The 20463-nt window shown below is 33.6% G+C and overlaps 2 protein-coding genes and 1 non-coding gene across 3 annotated transcripts; all 3 read right to left on the reverse strand.

Annotated features, from left to right (window-relative positions):
* Nucleotides 1–406: 406 nt before the first annotated feature.
* On the reverse strand, nt 407–2819 carry LOC105799896 (uncharacterized). The gene is made up of 6 exons (XM_012630713.2): nt 2424–2819; nt 2245–2316; nt 2045–2132; nt 1085–1217; nt 832–870; nt 407–676 (listed from the first exon to the last, which is right to left on the reverse strand). The coding sequence occupies exons 1-6, from the start codon at nt 2596–2598 to the stop codon at nt 596–598; spliced, it is 588 nt and encodes a 195-aa protein (XP_012486167.1). The 5' UTR covers nt 2599–2819; the 3' UTR covers nt 407–595.
* A 111-nt stretch (nt 2820–2930) lies between these two features.
* Nucleotides 2931–3011, reverse strand: TRNAL-CAG (transfer RNA leucine (anticodon CAG)). Its single transcript has one exon. It is a non-coding gene; the product is annotated as a tRNA-Leu (tRNA).
* Nucleotides 3012–8556: 5545 nt separating this feature from the next.
* LOC105799871 (heterogeneous nuclear ribonucleoprotein 1) lies at nt 8557–11388 on the reverse strand. The gene is made up of 3 exons (XM_012630664.2): nt 11117–11388; nt 10368–10592; nt 8557–10016 (listed from the first exon to the last, which is right to left on the reverse strand). Exons 2-3 carry the CDS (start codon nt 10584–10586, stop codon nt 8751–8753), a joined length of 1485 nt encoding a protein of 494 aa, XP_012486118.1. The 5' UTR covers nt 10587–10592; nt 11117–11388; the 3' UTR covers nt 8557–8750.
* Nucleotides 11389–20463: the final 9075 nt, after the last annotated feature.

Consider the following 20463-nt stretch of genomic DNA (forward strand, 5'->3'; position numbering starts at 1 on the left):
ATGTTGAGGATAATATATGTAAAAATAATAAGGTTAAAATAAGCTTCAAGTCTATATTTTTTGTACATTTATAATTTAATCCCACTATTTTTATTTTATGAATTAGTCCTTATATTTTTAGAATTTAAAATTCAAATCTTATTTGATATGATATTTGAAACAAAAATATTTATTCCGATTTGAAAGAAGGATATTAATAAAGTTAACAAATTAGACTTGCATTTTAAATGAAAAAAAAAGAAGAAAGATTACATTTTATTAAATACAAATAAAGTGACTAAATTTCAAATGTACGAAAAATATAAGGATTTAATCTAACTAATCGAACTCGGACCATATTTTATATATTCAGACATTATACTAAAGAGAGGCAAAATCCTCGTGGATTGTCATTAATCAGTTAATGTTAAAGCAATTCATCATTGTTTATCATTATTGCAAATGTAAGTTTCCAGCATTGTTCATCATCATAAACATCAAAACTCTTCTCCGAAAACAGGGAATCATCTACAATTCTAGTTTCTACAACTCATAGATACATGTATGATGACAGTTAATAAGTTTTAGGGGAAAATAAATTATGGCCTCCCGGAGGCTATGCATGTGTAACTACACTGCCCAACAACTGCAGAAGCTCCTCTTGCTTTTGCTCCGTCACCGCCAATTCCAATGTTACCTACCGGTCAGGCATGAACAAAACAAAACAAAACAAAACAAAACAAAAAGGGAACTTAAGAGACCACCCACTATCAGACTCAGCAACTACTATGTCATAAGAAACCAGGGATGGGTGTGCCCTGAACACTTTTGATGGCAAAAGGAAAATCTCACCTCCTTGAATATTTCGCTATAAGAAGTCTCCTTGAAGCCCTACAACCGTAATGGCATGTCAAGAACAAGAATAAGACAAGTAAGCATTCATGCATCTACTGTATTGTATCTCTTAACCTCCATGCAAAAGCCTGGACATTAATCCTTCAAATGCCTTTGCATGAATGTCTCGAAAGTAGGAACAAGAAAAATAAGCTTTTTAAGAACATGAATGCAAGTATGTGTGTGTAAGGGAAGAGAGCAAAACAGAGACCAATTTCCGAAACAAACTAAGAGATGACCCATTTGATGCTCCAATTTTAGCACGGAAGACATGGATTCTGAAGTTTTGAACTGCATAGGCCATCATCATCAGGACAGACTCTTTCCCAAGGCCCTTACCACGGCTATTCTAGCATGAAAAATAAGAGAAAAGATTAAAAGGGAATATTTTAAAAACAGTATCTAGATCAACTTTACAGTTTTGATACTTTGTTTTGTTTTCCTAGTAGATTTTATCACAGCAAAAACAAGGTCGTCAGGACCAGAACTTTATCCTAAAAAATGTGACTAGAATAACACTCAACTTGAAATATCGAAACCAAGCCAGACACAAATATCAGAATGACCAAGCCACTTAAAGGAGAGTACATCTGAACAAGTAAGGAAAGTATATATGTGCCATGACACATAACAGCAAGAAATGAGAATCCAAATTGCCAGTTAACTTCTTCATCTGAGATACATGTAAATTATTTGCCAATTTGTCAGCATCCATCATTTCATTATTCTTTTCTCCTCACAAGAGTTGTATTATCGAATCATCAAGTATCTAAGCATTCAATGCAAACATCTTATGAAAACTGAGTGCTGGAGTCTACCAAGAACATAAAGGGACACAATTGATGTACACACACAATGACAACAAACCTATGAATAAGGCAATTACAGTCGCTATTCATTATCATATGTTGTATAGGATGGTGTATAAGTACTATTTACATTAAACCATTACTCAATTTCCACAGCACTCTTGCTCATAAATGATTAAACAGAATGAAAAGAAAAAAAAAGAGAAAAGCAACAAACCCAACAAATTCTTAGAAAGAAAAGAAATCAAGTGCAAGAAAATTCATGTTGATGATTCAAAATGATTACACAAGTATGAAGGAAAGAGAGCGATGTCAGTTAAGAAATAGATTTTGTTGATTGTGAAGAAGTGCAAAGCAAGTACCTTTTTGGTTCAGCTATCATAATTTCAACCTCTGCTAATTGAGGGTCATCCAAATCATTCATGTAGATATTCACATCCCCGACCATGGCTGGATCATCGTTTACCATCAACTCCATATCAGTCCAAAACAATACGCTGAAGAAATCAAAGGGTTTCACTAAATTCTGTGCAATTAAGAAAAAGGTAGTAGATGAGGTGACCTTCCACATGAGGATTTACATGAACAAACTTTTCCCCGACCATCTCCTTATCCAAAATAATGAAAGTTTTCTCTGTTGAAAACCAAGCTTAATCATTAAATTAAAGAAAAAAGAAGAAAACCCGATTGAGAAATTGGTATAAACAATCAGAAAAGGAAGTGAAAGAGAGAGAGAAGAACTGAGAGGGTCTTGGTTCCAGGAGAGCTGCATATCGTATTCCTGTTGGAGGGAGAGGGGCTCTGATCCGGTGGCTTGAAGGAGAGCAGGGTCTTGCATCCAGAGGTGGTACTTTGGGACATGTGCTTCCATGTATGGTACCATTATCACCTTCTGTCCTTCCAAGCTCACTCCCATGGCTGCTGCTGGGTTGAGAGACCCCTGAAAAGCAAAAACCAAGAGGCTTTTTTCACTTTCCAGCTCCGGTATGGCTACTGTCGTTTTGTGGGGGGTTTAACTGCTAATTGCACCCGACATTAACATGGTTTCATATGGGTGTTTGTTTGAAACAGGGATCCCATTCATTGTGGTTGGAACTTTGGGATTAGGATTGGCAGTTGCGGGCTCTTCAAACACTTGCTCCAAGTCTGACTATTTAGTTTGGCCCAACACTATTCAGCAAGCATCAATATGATAAAGAATTGGAAGCCCCGTTTCTAATATGATAAAAAAGTGTAAAATTTTATTATTGTCAAGAATGGGATTCGAACCCATGCCCTTTCGGACTAGTACCTGAAACTAGCGCCTTAGACCAACTCGGCCATCTTGACATTTGATGTTAGTAGGTGATTCTAAGAATATCATTAAAAGAACAAAGCAAGTCTTCTAATAAAATACAAATATGCTAATTCTAAAGTGATTAGTTAAAAATTCTAAAAACTCAAGTCAAACCAAAATGCCATTGTTAGTTTTGTAGTGTTTTTGAAAAGAACTAACTCATGTTAAAAAAAGCTTGAGTTGAAAAAATTCTCTTCCAAAATTTCACCTTCATTAATGTTTTTCCCTTTTTTCCCCCTTAAACCAACAAATTCTCCTTAAAAGTTTCAAGAACTTGGTGAGATCACTCCAACCTTACTTTTCTTAATCTGGATTTTTTATTGTTTCATGGTCCTTCATTGTAATAGAGATAGGACTTCATTTTGTTGATATAAGTGATCAATTGCTCATTGTTTTAATTGAATTTTAGCTTTGTATTGCTGCTGAAAAAAAAATCCAGTTATTGTTATGGAAGAAAGAAGATGATATGAGACCAGAGAAGGAAAGAGGAAAAAAGGTAAAGAGTTTTTCCATTAATAATTTCATTTCATAAAGCTTATTTTCACATATAGTCATGCATAAATAGTGAGGTCTATAACTACAAATTACATAAACCAATAATCAACAACTATGACCTAAGCTTAACAAATTTCCTATACAGCTACTTTGTATTATGCCAGCTCAACATTCCAGTTGGATCCTTCATTCTTCAATAATTTGTCTCTTGATGCATGTGAATTTGAGTAGTAATCCCCTTTGCCTAGCTCCTTGGTTCATTGTTATGGTCTTGGATTGTCCTACATTGTTTCCCCTTTTAGTTATTCTCTTGTCCAATATGACAACTAGGTACACAAGGGGTTGTCCATCATCAGCAACCTCTTTAGAGCTTTTTCTTTTCTTTTCTTTTTTAGGAGATAACATAAAACACATTATGGATTTTAGCAGTATTTGGTAATTTGAGCTTATAAATTATTGACCCCACTTTGGTAATTATAGAATAAGGGCAAAACACTTGAAAGAAAGCTTAAGCTGTTTCTTAAAAGCTAGTGTAGTTTGCTTGTAAGGTTGGATCTTCAAATAGACTTTTTCTCCCACCTCAATAATACAAATAAAAGAAAAACTTTCATTAAAGATTGAAATGCAGTAGGGGCATCAATAAGGCCAAAAGGCATTAGTAAGCTAATTTAATAACTCTTCCAATTTTTTTCATTGTTAAGTTATTCAATTGTATATATTAAAAAACTGTGGAAGTTTATTGGGTTTCAAGTCTCAACTACACTAGTTAAGAAGGGTTGTGGTCATAACTTTTGGGAGGGGTATATTGACCTTTAGGTTTTTAAAATATATCTGACTATGTAACTAATAGTGTGTTGAAATACTACAATCCTACATTTAAAAAATACAAGGGTAAGGAGTGTTTGTATTACTATAAATAGAGGTGGTTTCTTCACCTTTTGATCATCCTAGAATTTGACATTTTTTTGGTAGTGTCAGAGGACATATGCACAATTTGTTGAACCTCATTAAATTTCTAATGTTCTTCCTTGTTTTATTTATCTTTCAATATTTTGTAGGTACAATTGTAGATATCTTATAGGGACAATATGATGACATATTGTGCTATTAAATTAAATTGTAGGAACATTCTATTTAGGAACTTGAGTTTTAAGTGAGATTATTTGTGACTCCTCCAATCTTCTTAAAAATTAAGCCTAGTGTGATTTTCTGGTATAATAATTTGCTCTTTTACTCAACGTAGTGATTGTAACTCTTCAACATGTAGCTTATATATAACTTCATTCAAAATTTTCTTGGTACTCCACCATAACCTTCTGAAATAATTTATTAAATTCTTTTATAATATCCAAACATGTCCTATCAAAAATCATAACTCTTTTATAAGCTCAGATCAAACTACATCAAGTTTTTGCATAATATAGTCATCAAACTAGATTTAAACTTTCCTTATCAAATACATGGTAATAATCTCTAACTTTTGTAAACCCTCCATTTTTCTTAAAAACTCTTGTAATCGATACTTGAGGTCAATTGCCATATTTGAAAAATTTTAGACATAAGCATACAACTTTAGAAAACATAAACATATTTATATCAGACAAACCCATCGTAATATGATTTCTAGTTTTAGACCAGACAAAGCATTCGAACAGCATCGTAAATGAAAAATTAAATAAAAAGAAAATGGGATCAAAACAAGGAATGCCAGCAAGCCTCCAAGACTTGATCACATGATAATGCGGCTCCAATCGCCTCATTCTAAATTTCTGATTAATGACTATTGCACGCAAACAAAGTCCATTATGCAACTTCACATGATTAGATTTAATATCATAAACATAAGAACATGTACGTGCATATCCTCATATTATAAAAAGCTCAAGCAATGCAATGTGATGTTTCACAGCATTGTATTTGTAGATCCAAACTGATAGCATTATGCAGAAATCATATCAAATACCATATGGCTTTGTTTATTTCGTCTGAAGAGTATTGAAAACCAAAAACATGTCTGATCGAATAATCCATTTTAGTATTTCAACCTATTGCAGAAAAAGTTTCAATGGAGTAAGAATTAGCATATATAGTAACTTGATTTAAAGGAGCCCTAAATCAACAAGAACCATACCTGAAGATAACCCACAACTTAGCTAGAGCCACATTATAGGATAAGAAATTTAGGGAGAGAAAGAAAAGCCTATCTCCTTGCTTCGCATGAGATGCTTTAGCATTTCTGTCTGTATCTTTACATCTTACTAAAATACCCAGAAAAAGGAAAAATAGAAAAAAGAACCCTTATAAAGGTAACTCAAAACTCAAGCCTCAACACAAAATCCCTTGTAGATCCCTTAATAGGCACTTCGATTAGCTTGAGATAACCAACTTTCTTTTAATACAAAGGAAATAGGCATAATTCATAGATCATCTGCTTCACAAGATTATCTTCTCCTATAATTCTTTTGATAACCAAAACAATGTTCTAGGTAGCAACTCCTGAACCAAAAGAAAAGCAAAATGAAGTGTAAAAAGCAAATTCTGAATACCGAATCTATAACAAAGTTTGAGAATGTACATCACAAAACATGTTTTAAATTTTTTTTTTGAAAAACATGGCTTGTTTACAATGAAAAGTTGAAAATAACAGAAGTTGCCAGTTAGTGATTTTCATTGATATGATACACATCAAACTGGTATCAACTACTTTATTGCATTAGCAGCCAACCAAATCAATCAGCGTAAGGCAGAAAAGATTACAATAAATAGATAATACAGACTATGAACTAGGACACCATGCTTGCCCCAGGACATGGAATCCTTTTAGCATTCTTAAAAGGAATTTTGCTTGTCAAAGCAAATAAAATTATAAAAGAACTTAAGAATTGACAGCCAGGACTGTTAAACAGCCACTTGGACAATAATCTACTCGATTCAATCCCTATATAAGATTCTTAAGTAGTTTCTTCCCCTAGATGACCAAAGAATGAAAGTCTCTTTTTCTCTTTATTTTAAGATTTGTAGCTCCGCTTGGTATGAAGAATGGAAAGAAGTATGGAAAATTTGTTAATCTAATGGTTAAGCTACAAAGTAGGAAAGTGGTTATGAATCTTGACCATTTGATTAACAAGTTTTTCATCTTCACTCCTTTCCATCTTGGATATGAAGCAAAGCCTAAATGTCAAACAATGTTGCTTTCCTTTCCTTTTTCCTTCTTCTAAATCGAATACTTGGATGAGATGCAGGAGTTAAATACTTCTGAAACCCAAAATTCCAATTGCTGCTTATAGCTTCACTTTACAATATCCCACTGCTGGCCAAGTACGGTTTGCAGTGAGGCTCTTTTTCTTCCCAATCATGCCAGGAACAACATATTCAAATATCAATCTTCTACTTCTACTAATATTATTTCTCATTTGTTTAAGTTTTCTTGCAGATCAATGACCTTACTTTTTGCAAACCTGATATAAGCTTCACAACAGAGATGTAAATGTAAATCCAAATACTGGTATCCACCACAATACGAGGTGCAAAGGTGCAAATGCAAGTTGTCATGTATTATTTCGCATATAAGCTGAAGTATAAAAGGATAATAATAGACGCGTTTAATATTTTTATAGTGCCTCTCTTGCATCTTCAAAGTGCTGGGACCATAATCACAAGGTAATGGAAAAGGATTCACCTTAAATGAAACAAATGCATATTTCAAAGAACAAAGTATTTTTGAGCTTTCTTTTAAGTAACAATGGGTAGTAATTGCTTGTAAACCCAATTCCATCACAAAGTTGATGCCTTAATGAAGTGGAAGCAATGGATAACTTATCTGCAGAATCCCTCGTGCTACACTTTGACAGGGCATCTCTATTTCTAATAAACTACATTAGCAAAGTTATACACTTTTTATTCTAGCTAAATGACTACCTGAAATGTGGTATCCTTCAATATTAATTAAAGTATGGTCTATAAACAAATTCGACTTAAATGAGAGGAAACATAACTTCACTAAGGCATCCTCTTACGCACCTTCTAACTTTTTTGGGGGGAAAAGAAAGAGAAGACACTTGTATGGTATCATTGAGGTGCAACCTAAGCACATTAGGTGCCAAGCTGAGGCATAAATTAGCAATTGCACCACATTTATATGTACATAGAGATAATAGCAATTAAAGGTATTTCTGTAATAGTGATCTACTCCATTGGTTGCATACAAACTAATGCTTTTTTGAGAACAAATATATAATGTGCTTCGCTCTCTTATTAGTAACTATCATGCTTTAAAGATCCAAAATTAAAAAACAATCATGATATTAATGATGACAAAAGAGCCTCCACAAGCAAATTATGGGGTCTCAAATCTAGTCAAAGATCTCCATACCATATCAGAAATACAATGCTAAACCTGGATTGCACTCATACTTTTTTTTGGCACCTGCATTGCAGCAGAAGGCTCACTAAAATGTAAAAAGATTTGCTTGTCTGAAGAAGCCTATCCTAGAAAGCTCTAAAGTGAGATACAACCTTGACATCACTGAGACACAATAGAAGCTTTTTTTTTTTTTTTGTGGGGTGGGGATTGGGGTTAGATTGTGCTGATAAAAAACTGAGTATACGACAAGCATTTTAGTAAAAGAAGGAATAAGTACAACAATATGTGATCCAACTTGGTAGTCAAGTGATACCAATACAGTGCCTTAAGTAACTGGGGATGATAGTTCAGAAAGAAGAGGAGTTCAATGGAGATGTTAACCATAGAATCAAAGTTGGGTGGTTCAAGTTGAGCAATATATGGTACAGAACGTTGGGCTAACAAAAAGCAACATATATAGTACTCAACGATAAGTATATTTTCACTACAGTTTAAACAATTATTTTTTTAAAATTACCGAATTATCTAACCTATTTCAGAGATGCAGAAAAACTGTCATATGTATATACATGTTACATATAAAAAAACTTCATTCATTAATAAATGAATCATATGGTGATTATGTTCAAAAGTCGTCATCAATAATTGATTTAGTTCTTCTAAACCTAGCAAGCACATCATACAGCATTAAAACATGGAAGATGATATTACTAAGAAGAATGTTTAGCTACATTTAAGACTTAGGCCCAATAAAGATATTTAACAGAGCCCCCATATTAAAGTTTTCAAGGTTCTTTCTATTATGCTTCTACAACACTCAAAAAGATTGTGCCACTAAATTCTTATGAACATCATTGATAATTCTTCGAAAAAATTATGGCAAATTCTTCAATCTAAAATCGTTTAAAGAATGAACATAGGATGCTAAGTGACAAGTCTTACCTCTATTTTCTTGTCTCTTACTAACGCTATAACCCCCGACATAAGTAGGAGAACTTTTGCCCAAAACATCAGAAGTGGCACTACCAAGTCCATACCCAAAGGAATGAAAACCATCTCGCTCAAACATTGATGATCTCCAAGCAGTATCCCCATAAACTGAAGCTCCACTATACAGGTCCACAAAGGCTCCATCATAGCCACCATTTGATGCTGCATATGATGATGTCGCCACTAGATTGGTCCCACTATTTCTTCCATACCCTGCTGTTTCCAGTCCAAATCTATTATAACCACTTCCGTAGCCGAAATTCAGACTATTGCTAGAAACATCAATCCCTCCACCATGACTGGGACTTCCAGAAGAACCCCAATTAATCCTGTTCCCAAAGACACTTCCTCCTATACTCCCGCTTCCAGATCCCATACATGCACTTGAACTAACAACATTTGTGTTATAATTGATCCCCCCATTTCCTAAAAGATTACGGGTCATTGAGCTGAAAAAGGAAGTGTTACCTCCACTTCTTCCATCATACCCAATAGGACTAGCGAATCTACTTGTATTTCCAATATAGTAAGGACTTAATCCTCGTCCATAGCTCATATTACTACTAAAATTTGCACTATTTCCAAAATTTGGGTTCAACCCTGGCTCAAAGTTCATGCCCATTCCATAACCAGAACCAAAAGGAGGAAACCCGCTTCGACCACTAGCAATTGGACTGAATCTACCATCCATCCCAAGTCCATAACCTCCAACATTGCTTGGAGTAAATCCTTGAGCATAGCCATTAAGAAAGCTGTTGACACTATTCATACCATAGTTAAATCCACCAAGGGAACTACGACTAGAAACAGGTGATAATTCTTTGGGAACTGCTCTTTTGACCTCAACCATTTTACCGTTCAGTTCATGGAATTTTTTTAGCAACACTTGGTCCACTGCTTCTTCTGAATCATAAGAAATGAATCCAAAACCCCTAGGCCTTTGGGTGTTATGATCATACATCACCACTACATCTGTTATATTTCCAAACTGATCAAAATACTTTTTAAAGTCACTCTCTGTGACAGTTGATGCTAAACCTCCAACAAAAATCTTTCTTGCCCGGCCTGGACCTAGAGAACCATGGATGCTGCTAGTGCTTCTACTCATAATGTTTTGCTCATCCCTAGGAACTGCCTTCTTTGCCTCAACCTGAGCATAACATAATTAACTCAATAATGAAAATAAAACTTAAACACAATAAACTCTTTTAGCTCAATATAAGTAATTATACTAAATGAAGAATTACAACCATAACTAATACTATCATTGCAAGGAAAATGATATATAACAGGAAGCAAGGTTACTCTTGGCCCAAATTTGAAATTTAGCTAGACAGGGAACTAGAATAATATAAATTCCTGCAATTAGAATATCAGGATCATAATTTCAATAAGGAATTTAGATTTCATCTGTTGCTTCAATAACCTAATAGCATAAATGATAAACATAGTACATAAAAAAAATGATCTAAAAATGTGTGCTTAAAGATCAACAACTTACCATCCTGCCATCAATGTTGTGTTTCTCCTTGATGACTCTATCAGAAACAGCTGGGTCGGCGAAAACAACGAAACCAAAACCACGAGCACGCCCTGTGGTCCGATCCTTCATGATCACTGCCTCTACCACTTCACCATAACTATCGAAATACTCTTTGAGACGCTGTTCATTGGTGTCCCAAGATATCCCACCGATAAATAGTTTACCATTTTCAGACATCTTTCTCTACATTCATGAAAAACTAGTTCCATCAATATAAAATCTAAACTATCTACATTTTCAAATCAAATATAAACTTTAACATAAAAAAGGGTCAAATCTATCACTGGATCCAATGCAAGACATAAAAATTTCAAGGAGATAAAAACAGTAATAGACCAAGCAAAAAAACAATATAAAAATGTTCTTCCTTGGAGAATAAATTTGATAATAACGAATCAAAATGTTGCCTTTTATTGACTATAGTAGTCCAAATGCAATAATGAAGATGCATTTGAACGCATTTTATTTTAACAACAAAAGTATAACCGAAACACATGATAACTTCCTTTCTAATTCAAAATTTAGAAACAACAGATCATTCAACAACAATCAACCGACCAACCCCATAATTTAATATCACTTGAAATTCAAAAATGAAAAGAAAAAAAAACCCATTTGGACAATCAATCAAAAATCTGATATAATTGTAAAAGTTTATTGGAAAACCCATTTCCAGATTCATCAGCAAGAAAGATAAAAGAACGCACCAATGAAAAGAGACGCAAGTAGCAAATGTTAGAAGAAACTAAGATCTGAGAGGAGGCACAATAAATACAAGAACAGAGGAGGTTAATTTCATCCTCTTTCTTCTCTTTTATTTGCCTTCCCTCGTTCAGATAATATAATTTTGCTCTTATAAAACTTTCAATCTTGCTTTTTCTCCTTCAATTAAGACATCATTAAAAAAAAAGTTTAAAGGAAAATAGAGAAATGTTGTAAAGAGATATGGAAGGTTTCAATTTCTAAATAATTATATTTATTAGGTTTCGCAAGAAAGGAAGGGGGTTGATCTCGTAAATGTAGTGGGGTGAGATTTGGCTTCTTCTACTCCTTTTTATACTTAATGGTGATAATTTTAGTCTACCGTCGCATCTTCATCTGCCTTAATGCTCCTCCCTTTCTCCTATCAATTGATTGTTACACTGCTATGATATTTTGTTTTTCTTGTTTCTTATTTTGGATTTTCAGTTATTATTTAAATCTAAATCTAAATTAAATTTGGAATTAATTTTATTTGTAATTAACAATAAATTAATAAAAGTTGTTAATAACAATCTAAACAAATTAAACCTAACAACTTCACAAAATCGAACACGTAAGAATTCTAAACAAATTAAAAATTTCATAACAATCTCAAATAACTAAGTATTCAAACATAAACTTCAATCTAAAATTCCAAACAGAAAAGTCATATAAAATCACTAATTATATAATGTAATTGTATATGTCATAATCTATTATAAAATTAGCTATATGTTTAAGGTTTAAATTTACATATCATTAAGAGTGCATTTGGTTCAAGGAATGTAAGGTTATGTTTCGTAATAAAAGATTACGGGGTGGAATGTTTGATATGTTCCATTACCTTATTTGATTTATTTGACTGACATGTAAGATTCAGGTATTCGGTTGACGGAATGTAAGATTATTTAGAAGTATAATGTACTAAATTATCTTTGTTATAAAAAACTATTAACAAGTTTAGTTCATTTAATATTTTATAATCTTAATTTTCATTAAATTATGATAAATTATTATAATTTATATATTGATAAATATATGATGTTAACATAATTTTATATATTATAATTATAATAATTCGATTACATCACTGACCATAATTATAAAATTGATGTAATTTGTAGAATTTAATTTATGTTGAAATAAGAATAAAATGAAAAGAAGTATGTGTAACAAAATTTAATTGTTTCCAATGAGATAATTATTTTATTTAGTTCATATAAGGACAAAACGTCGAATTAAAATATTACAGTTAAAAATTAATAAAAAAATATTACAAAATTCAGTAATTAATTTTTAATGGTTAAATATTAAATTCAGTACAAATATGCAAAATAAGAAGTTGAATTAGGGAATTTTATAATTAGCATAATTAACATAATATTAATTTTTGTATAATATGCCGATTGAGTCTTAACTCAATGGGCATGGCATTGCTGCCAATGCAGAAGGATGTGAGTTTGAGTGCACTGAAGCACATTATTCTCTTATTTATGGGTTGGGGAAGAACTATTGGTAGTTTGTCAAAAAGAACAAATATGATAATTATAATAATAGTAATGGTAAACTACATCATTAGTCACTAAATTATAGGTAAATTGTATAATATGGGCACCTTCAGAAACATGTTCCTACATTTAATATCTAATGATAATTATAATAATAGTAATGGTAAACTACATCATTAGTCACTAAATTATAGGTAAATTTTCGTTTTGGTTACTTAACAAAAAAAATTCAATTTAGTCACTGAACTATTCTAAAGTTTTCATTTAAGTCATTGGGTTGTTAAAATCGATATTATATGGCTTTCTTTATTCGTTTTGTCCACACCAATCGAAAAAAAAAATTCCCATTCTCTTCTACAGTTCAGGTTTTTTCATGAAACAACTTTGGATACCACAAATCTGGGAATCAAAATTCAAACAACTTTTTCTCCGATCGTCGACACTGACGTCAAATCGACTTGGATCTAAGTTGTGTTCTTTTACTCGTCAATGGGTACTGATTTATCATACCAATCGTCGAATCATCACTTAGAGCTCACTAGTGGAACATTTTCTTTAAAACTCAACCCAATGACTTAAATATTTTTTTTGAATAGTTCAGTGACTTAAATGAAAACTTTCAAATAGTTCAATCACCAATTTGTAACTTTTTTTGTTATATGATCAAAATGAAAACTTACCCATAGTTTAGTGATTAATGGTGTAGCTGACTCTAATAGTAATAATAAAATTACTAATATAAAAGTGTAAAAAAGTGTAACACCCCTTACCCATGTCAGACGCCGGGACAGGGTACGAGGCATTACCGGACTTAAACATAACCAATCATACAAAATCGAGTCATGAAATTTCATCCAAATTAAAACTTTTCATATTTCATCATAAAGTCCCTAATATGGGCTTACGAGACCCAATACATACTTTGAAAATGGTTTGGGACCAAACAGAGAACTTTTGAAAACTTTGAAAAATTTCTTGAAAAACAAGGGCACACGCCCTGAGCACATCGCCATATGGCTAGCCGTGTGGATGAAAGTTAGGCTATTTACCAAGCCTTTTTCCATCCAAACATTTACACACTTATACCAAATTTATCAACACACCACATGGCATTATCATAAACGTACAACTTAACCAATAATAGCCAACATCAATGGCCTTATACAAAATGAACTATCAAATAACATAGGCCAACATTTTAGGCCAAATCAATTATGACACATAAAAAAAATCAAGTCCTCTTACATGCCATAATTCATAATATTGCTTTCAAAATACCAAAAGAGTGTTGATAGTGTGGATGGATCTCCGACGATCTTTGTACCCCGAGCTAGCTTGGTGACACTACAAGACAAGGGAAAGAAAACGGAGTAAGCATATAGCTTAGTAAGTTGGTATGTAAATAATAAACAATTTATTATCATCCTCAGAATGTGTTCTCAAGATAATACAATCATATTTGCACATAGTTTCACTATTCACTCATGTTCATACCAAGCTGTCTACGCGAGTCATAGTCAATAAATTATTTATATCTTGAGCTACGGAACGCTAAATTAAGATCCGCTAAATTTCTATAAAACTAGACTCACATATATTCTTACCATAAAATTTTCAGAATTTATGGTTTAGTCAATAAGTAAATTTTATTCTTTAAAGTCATCTCTGTTCTGCTATCTGACAGTTTCGACCCTTCTTCACTAAAAATTAATTATCTCCTTGTACGGGATTTGGATGATGTTTCCATTTGTTTCTATTGAAAATAGGCTCATTAATAATTTTAAACATATAAATTCTAACCCATAATTATTTTTATACAATTTTTAATGAGTTTCTAAAGTCAGAACAGGGAATTCTGAAATCACTCTGATCCTATCTCATAAAAATTCAAATATCTCATAATATGAAATTCTCTTGCTTACACTGTTTCTTCTATACTAGACTCAATAAGCTTTAATTTCATATCTTATTCAGCCTCTAATTCGATTTTCACAATTTTTGGTGATTTTTCAAAGTTATAAAACGACTACTATCCAAAACTATTTTATTACTAATTTTACTCTTTCATGTTTTCTTTGTATTAACTTTCATTTACACACACATAACACCAAGCATGTCCATAGCTAGCCATTCCAATAGCTTGTCATTATCAAATCTTTACAAGTCTTCATAGTTATACTTACTCCACATCAACCTTACCAAAATTCGATCACATGTCGAGCACATTGCTCATGAATATATATACACATGTACCTGTACTCATTCATCACATAATCACAATCATTTACACTTAGTCATTTCTCGTTGAACACATCAGAATTTTAATGGATACATAGGAATATTGCACATGCTACCACACTTGTAGCCAAAGCTACTTCACATCACTTATCACACATAGGCTCGTTCTCAAGCTATTCACATTCGCGGGTCTGCTCACACAAGTTATCGGTCATTCGTAACTACTCAGTGCTACTCACACAAGCTGTTAGGTATCCGCAACACATGCCGGATTACCCAGTCACTGGTAGAACTTATAAGACCAACACTCGGATTCACTTAGTCACAATTTCACATACTTTTCACATAGGTTCCTAGTGACATGTCACTTGTATCCTATTCTATTATTAAGGTTCAATCAGGAAATTTCTCACTTGCCAATATTTTGTCAAATACATCAAATATTTTGCCACATTTCAAAAAAATATATCAAAATATGAAAGCTTAAGTAAAAAAGATGCATTATTTACATACAAACTTACCTTGGTCCAAATATCAAATGTTTGCGTCATAGTCCACAACCTTGCCTTTTCCCCGGTCAAGGTAAATTCCCCGTCTTTCTTGATCTATAATAACACATTTAACTCATTTAATACACTTTCAATTCAACCCCAAAAACACCTTATGGAAAAAATTACATTTTTCCCCTAACTTTTCACATATTTATAATTTTACCCCTAGGCTCGTAAAATGAAAAGTACTCATTTTTCTCATTACTCAATCCTAGCCGATTCACATTCCCTCTTATAGTAGCCCAAAATTTTCAGTAAATCACATTTTTTTCTTTTTTTTACACATATTTTACAACTTTTACAAATAAGTCCTTTATGCAATTTCACTAAAAATCACTTAGTAAAAGTTTTTTTATTACACTTTAAACTTTCATATTCTACCATAAAACATCAAAACACATGCAAGTCATCCATGGGTAAATTTTTAAACATAAACCCTAGCTCAAAATAATGGTAGAAATATCTAAACCGAGCTACGAGGATCTAAAAAATGTAAAGAACATTAAAAACGGGGCTAAAACAAACTTACAATCGAGCTTGGAAGCTTGAAAAACCCTAGCTATGTGTTCCTCATGTGAAATTCAGCCAAGGGGTTGAAGACAAGTAAAAATTGGCTTTTAATTTGGCTTTCTAATTCATTTAATCACCAAATTACTAAAATACCCTTAAATTAAAAATTTTCTATTTCACCTATTTCATGTCCATTTTGTCCAAAAAATTAACCAATAGTCTAATTACCTTTTAAGGACCTCAAATTTAAAATTTCATAGCAATTAGACACCTCTAGCTTCTAGAACTCAAGTTTTCTATTTTTTTACAATTTAGTCCTTTCGACTAAATTGAGTGCCCAAACGTCAAAATTTTCGAACGAAATTTTCACGAAATCATTTCGTACATCTATAGATCATAAAAATATAAGAATATTAAATTTTTTCTTGTCAGATTAGTGGCCTCGAAACAACTATTCCGACTAGGCCCAAAATCAAGCAGTTACAACTCTCTCCCCTTTAGGGATTTTCGTCCCCGAAAATCTTATCGGAAAAGAGGTTTGAGTACTGTTTTCTCATGGCTTCCTCCGGTTCCCACGTAACCTCTTTTACTCCATGTCTTTGCCATAACACTTTCACTAAGGCTATACTTTTATTTCTCAATTGTTTAACTTCTCGAACCAAAATCTTTATCGGTTCCTCATCTTAGGTCATATCTGGCCGAATCTCAATCTCTGTCGGAGAAATTACATGTGAAGGATCAGAATGATAGCATCGTAACATCGATACATGAAACACATTATGAATTAATTCTAACTCTGCCAGTAAAGCTAACCGATACGCCACTGACCCAATCCTTTCAATAACCTCATATGGCCCAATGAAAGGCGGACTCAACTTTCCCTTTCGGCCAATCTTAAAATTTTCTTCCACGGAGATACTTTCAGAAACACTTTATCACCCACTTGAAACTTGATTTCTTTTCTTTTCAAATCTGCGTATGACTTTTGTCGATCTGAAGCAGCTTTCAGACAATCACATATTACTTTCACTTTCTCTTCGGTTTCTCTAACCAGATCAACCTCGTGAATCTGTTTCTCACTGAGCTTGGTCTAATACAAATGAGTTCGACATTTGCAACCATACAATGCTTCGTATGGTGCCATTTGTATACTCGATTGAAAATTGTTGTTGTAGGCAAACTCGACCAAAGGTAGATATTTCTCTCAACTACCTTCGAATTCTAAAACACAACATCAGAGCATGTCTTCGAGAACTTGAATTACTCTTTCAGATTGACTGTCAGTTTGCGGATGAAACGCGGTACTAAAATTCAATTTCGTACCTAAGGCTTCTTATAACTGTTTCCAAAACCTCGAAGTGAATCTCGGATCCCTATCCGAAATAATACACATAGGCACTCCGTGCAATCTCACAATTTCGGTAATATACAACTCAGCCAACTTATCAAGTGAGTAGTCGGTACGTACCGGTATAAAGTGAGTCGATTTCGTCAATCTATCAACCACAACCCAAACAACATCTTTCTTTTTCGGAGTCAGAGGCAAACCTGTCACAAAATCCATCGTGATTCCATCCCATTTTCACTTGGGAACCATCATTGGCTGAAGTAAACTCGAAGGTACCTGATGCTCAGCTTTCACTTGTTGGCAAATCAAACACTTTGATACAAATTCAGAAACATCTCTTTTCATACCTGACCACCAATATAATTTCTTCAAATTATTATACATTTTTGTACTACCTAGATGAACTGATAGACAACCACTGTGTGCCTCATGTAAAATTTTTTGAATCAGCTCATCATCTTTCGGTACACATACCCTATCACAGAACATCAAGCAGTCATCTGATCCGATTCACAAATCTGAATCACAACATGATTCACACTGAGCTCTCTTGGTTTGCAATTCACTGTCATTCTTCTGAGCTTCACAAATTTGCTGAAGAAATAACGGTCTAGCCCTCAACTCGGCCAAAATCGAACCATCATCAGACAAAGCCAAACTCGTACTCATAGCTCTCAAAGCAAATAAGGATTTTCTGCTCAAGGCATCAGCGACTACATTCACTTTTCCTGGGTGGTAATCAATCACTAGCTCATAATCTTTTATTAATTCGAGCCATCTCCGATGTCGTAAATTCAAATCCTTTTGATTCATCAGATACTTCAAACTCTTGTGATCGGTAAAGATTCGAAATTTCTCACCATACAAATAACAACGCCAAATTTTTAAAGCAAAGACGATGGCAGCTAATTCCAAGTCATGTGTTGGATAATTCTTCTCGTGTGGTTTCAACTATCTCGAGGCATAATCTACCATTTTTCCCTCTAGCATCAACACACAACCAAGACCATTGAATGACGCATCACTATAAATCACGAACTCTTTCCCCATCTCAGGTTGTACCAAAACTGGTGCCTCTATCAATAATGCTTTCAATTTCTCGAAAATTTGGTGACATTTATCGGTCCATTCAAACTTAACATTCTTTTCCAGCAACTTAGTCATAGGAGAGGCAATCATCGAGAATCCCTCAACAAAATGTCTATAATACCCGGCTAAGCCCAAAAAACTTCTAAACTCGGATACATTCTTTGGCGGTTTCCAATCAACAATTACTGAAATTTTGCTCGGATAAACCCAAATACCATCACCTGAAACTATGTGTCCCAAAAATCCAACTTCACGAAGCCAAAACTCACTTTTACTGAACTTAGCAAAAAACTTTTTTTTCTCTCAAAATCTGCAACACATTTCTTAAGTGTTCGGTATGCTCAGACTCATCTCGGGAGTAAATCAGGATGTCATCTATAAATACAACTACATACTTATCCAAATACGATAAAAAATTTCGGTTCATCAAGTCCATAAAAATAGCCGAAGCATTAGTTAAACCGAAAGGCATCACAAGAAATTCATAGTGTCCATACCTCGTTCTGAAAGCAGTTTTTGGCACATCTGACTCTTTAACTCTCAACTGATAGTAACCGGATCTCAAATCGATCTTTGAAAACACTGTCGCCCCTTTTAACTAGTCGAACAAATCATCAATCCTCGGTAATGGATACTTGTTCTTTATAGTCACTTTGTTGAGCTAACGGTAGTCAATACAAAGTCTCATAGATCCGTCTTTCTTCTTTACAAATAGTACGGGAACACCACAAGGAGAAAAACTCGGTCTCACAAATCCCTTATCTGTCAATTCTTGCAACTGAGCTTTTAATTCTTTGAATTTACTCGGAGCCATTCTGTATGGAGCAATCGAGATTAGTGCAGTCCCAGGTAATAAATCAATAGCAAATTCAATCTCTCTAATCAAAGGTAACCCAGACAATTCTTTCGGAAACACATTTGAGAATTCATAAACTAGCAGCACTGATTTAAGTTTCGACTCAGACATCTTAGTATTCAGCACATATGCAAGATAAGCTTCACACCCTTTTCTCATGTATTTTTGAGCAGACATGTGCGAAATCACCATAGGCAATTTATTTGATTCATCTGTTTCAACCCAAAGAATCTCACCATTTTCACATTTCAACTCAAAGGTTTTTTGTCTACAATTTACCTTGGCATCATGCAATGTCAACCAATCTATACCCAGAATAACATCAAACTCATCAAATGGCAACAATATTAGATTAGCCAGAAAACAGTGACCTTGAATCATCAAAGGGCAATTCTTGCAAACCTTATCAACTAACACATATTTGCCTAAAAGTTTTGACACTTTAATCACAAATTCAGTAAGTTCGACAGGCAAACTCTTACTAGATACTAAATTCACACAAACATAGGAATGAGTAAACCCGGGATCAATCAATGCAATAACATTAATATCATAAAGAGAAAATGTACCAGTAATCACATCGAGAGATGACGCATCCTCACGAGCATGTATGGCGTAAGCTCTAGCGAGTGCTCTAGCTTCTGGCCTCACAGTTGAATCTTTCACTACACTTTTACTGCTAGCTCCACTTCTAACATTTCTCAGTGGTCTACCTCTGCTGGCAATATTACCCGGTCTAACACTCTAAAATTTTTCTTCCTCAGCCCTCTCAGGACAACCTTTAATATAATTCTTTTGAGAGGAAGTGGGAAGTGATCCTTCATTGTGGCCACATTCAATTTGTGATAATCTATACAAACTAGCCATCCCGTGGAAATACGTGTAGGAATTAATTCATACTTTTTGTTGCGAACTACAGTGATGCCACTCTTTTTAGTCACGCATTGCACTGAACTTATCCAATTGCTGTTAGAAATCGGGTAAATAATTCCAGTATCAAGCCATTCTATGATTTCCTTCTTGACAACTTCTTTCATCTTCTCATTTAATATTCTTTGATGTTCAATCAATTGCTCGCCTTCATCTTCCAACTTGGTCTTGTGTATGGAAAAAGAAGGACTAATACCTTCAATATCTACAATACTCCAAGTAATAGCTCGTTTATGTCGCTTGAGAATATGGACCAATTTCTTTTCTTGAGTTACATCCGGTG

This window comes from Gossypium raimondii, chromosome 7, assembly GCF_025698545.1.
Source record: "Gossypium raimondii isolate GPD5lz chromosome 7, ASM2569854v1, whole genome shotgun sequence".
Classification (NCBI taxonomy): domain Eukaryota; kingdom Viridiplantae; phylum Streptophyta; class Magnoliopsida; order Malvales; family Malvaceae; genus Gossypium; species Gossypium raimondii.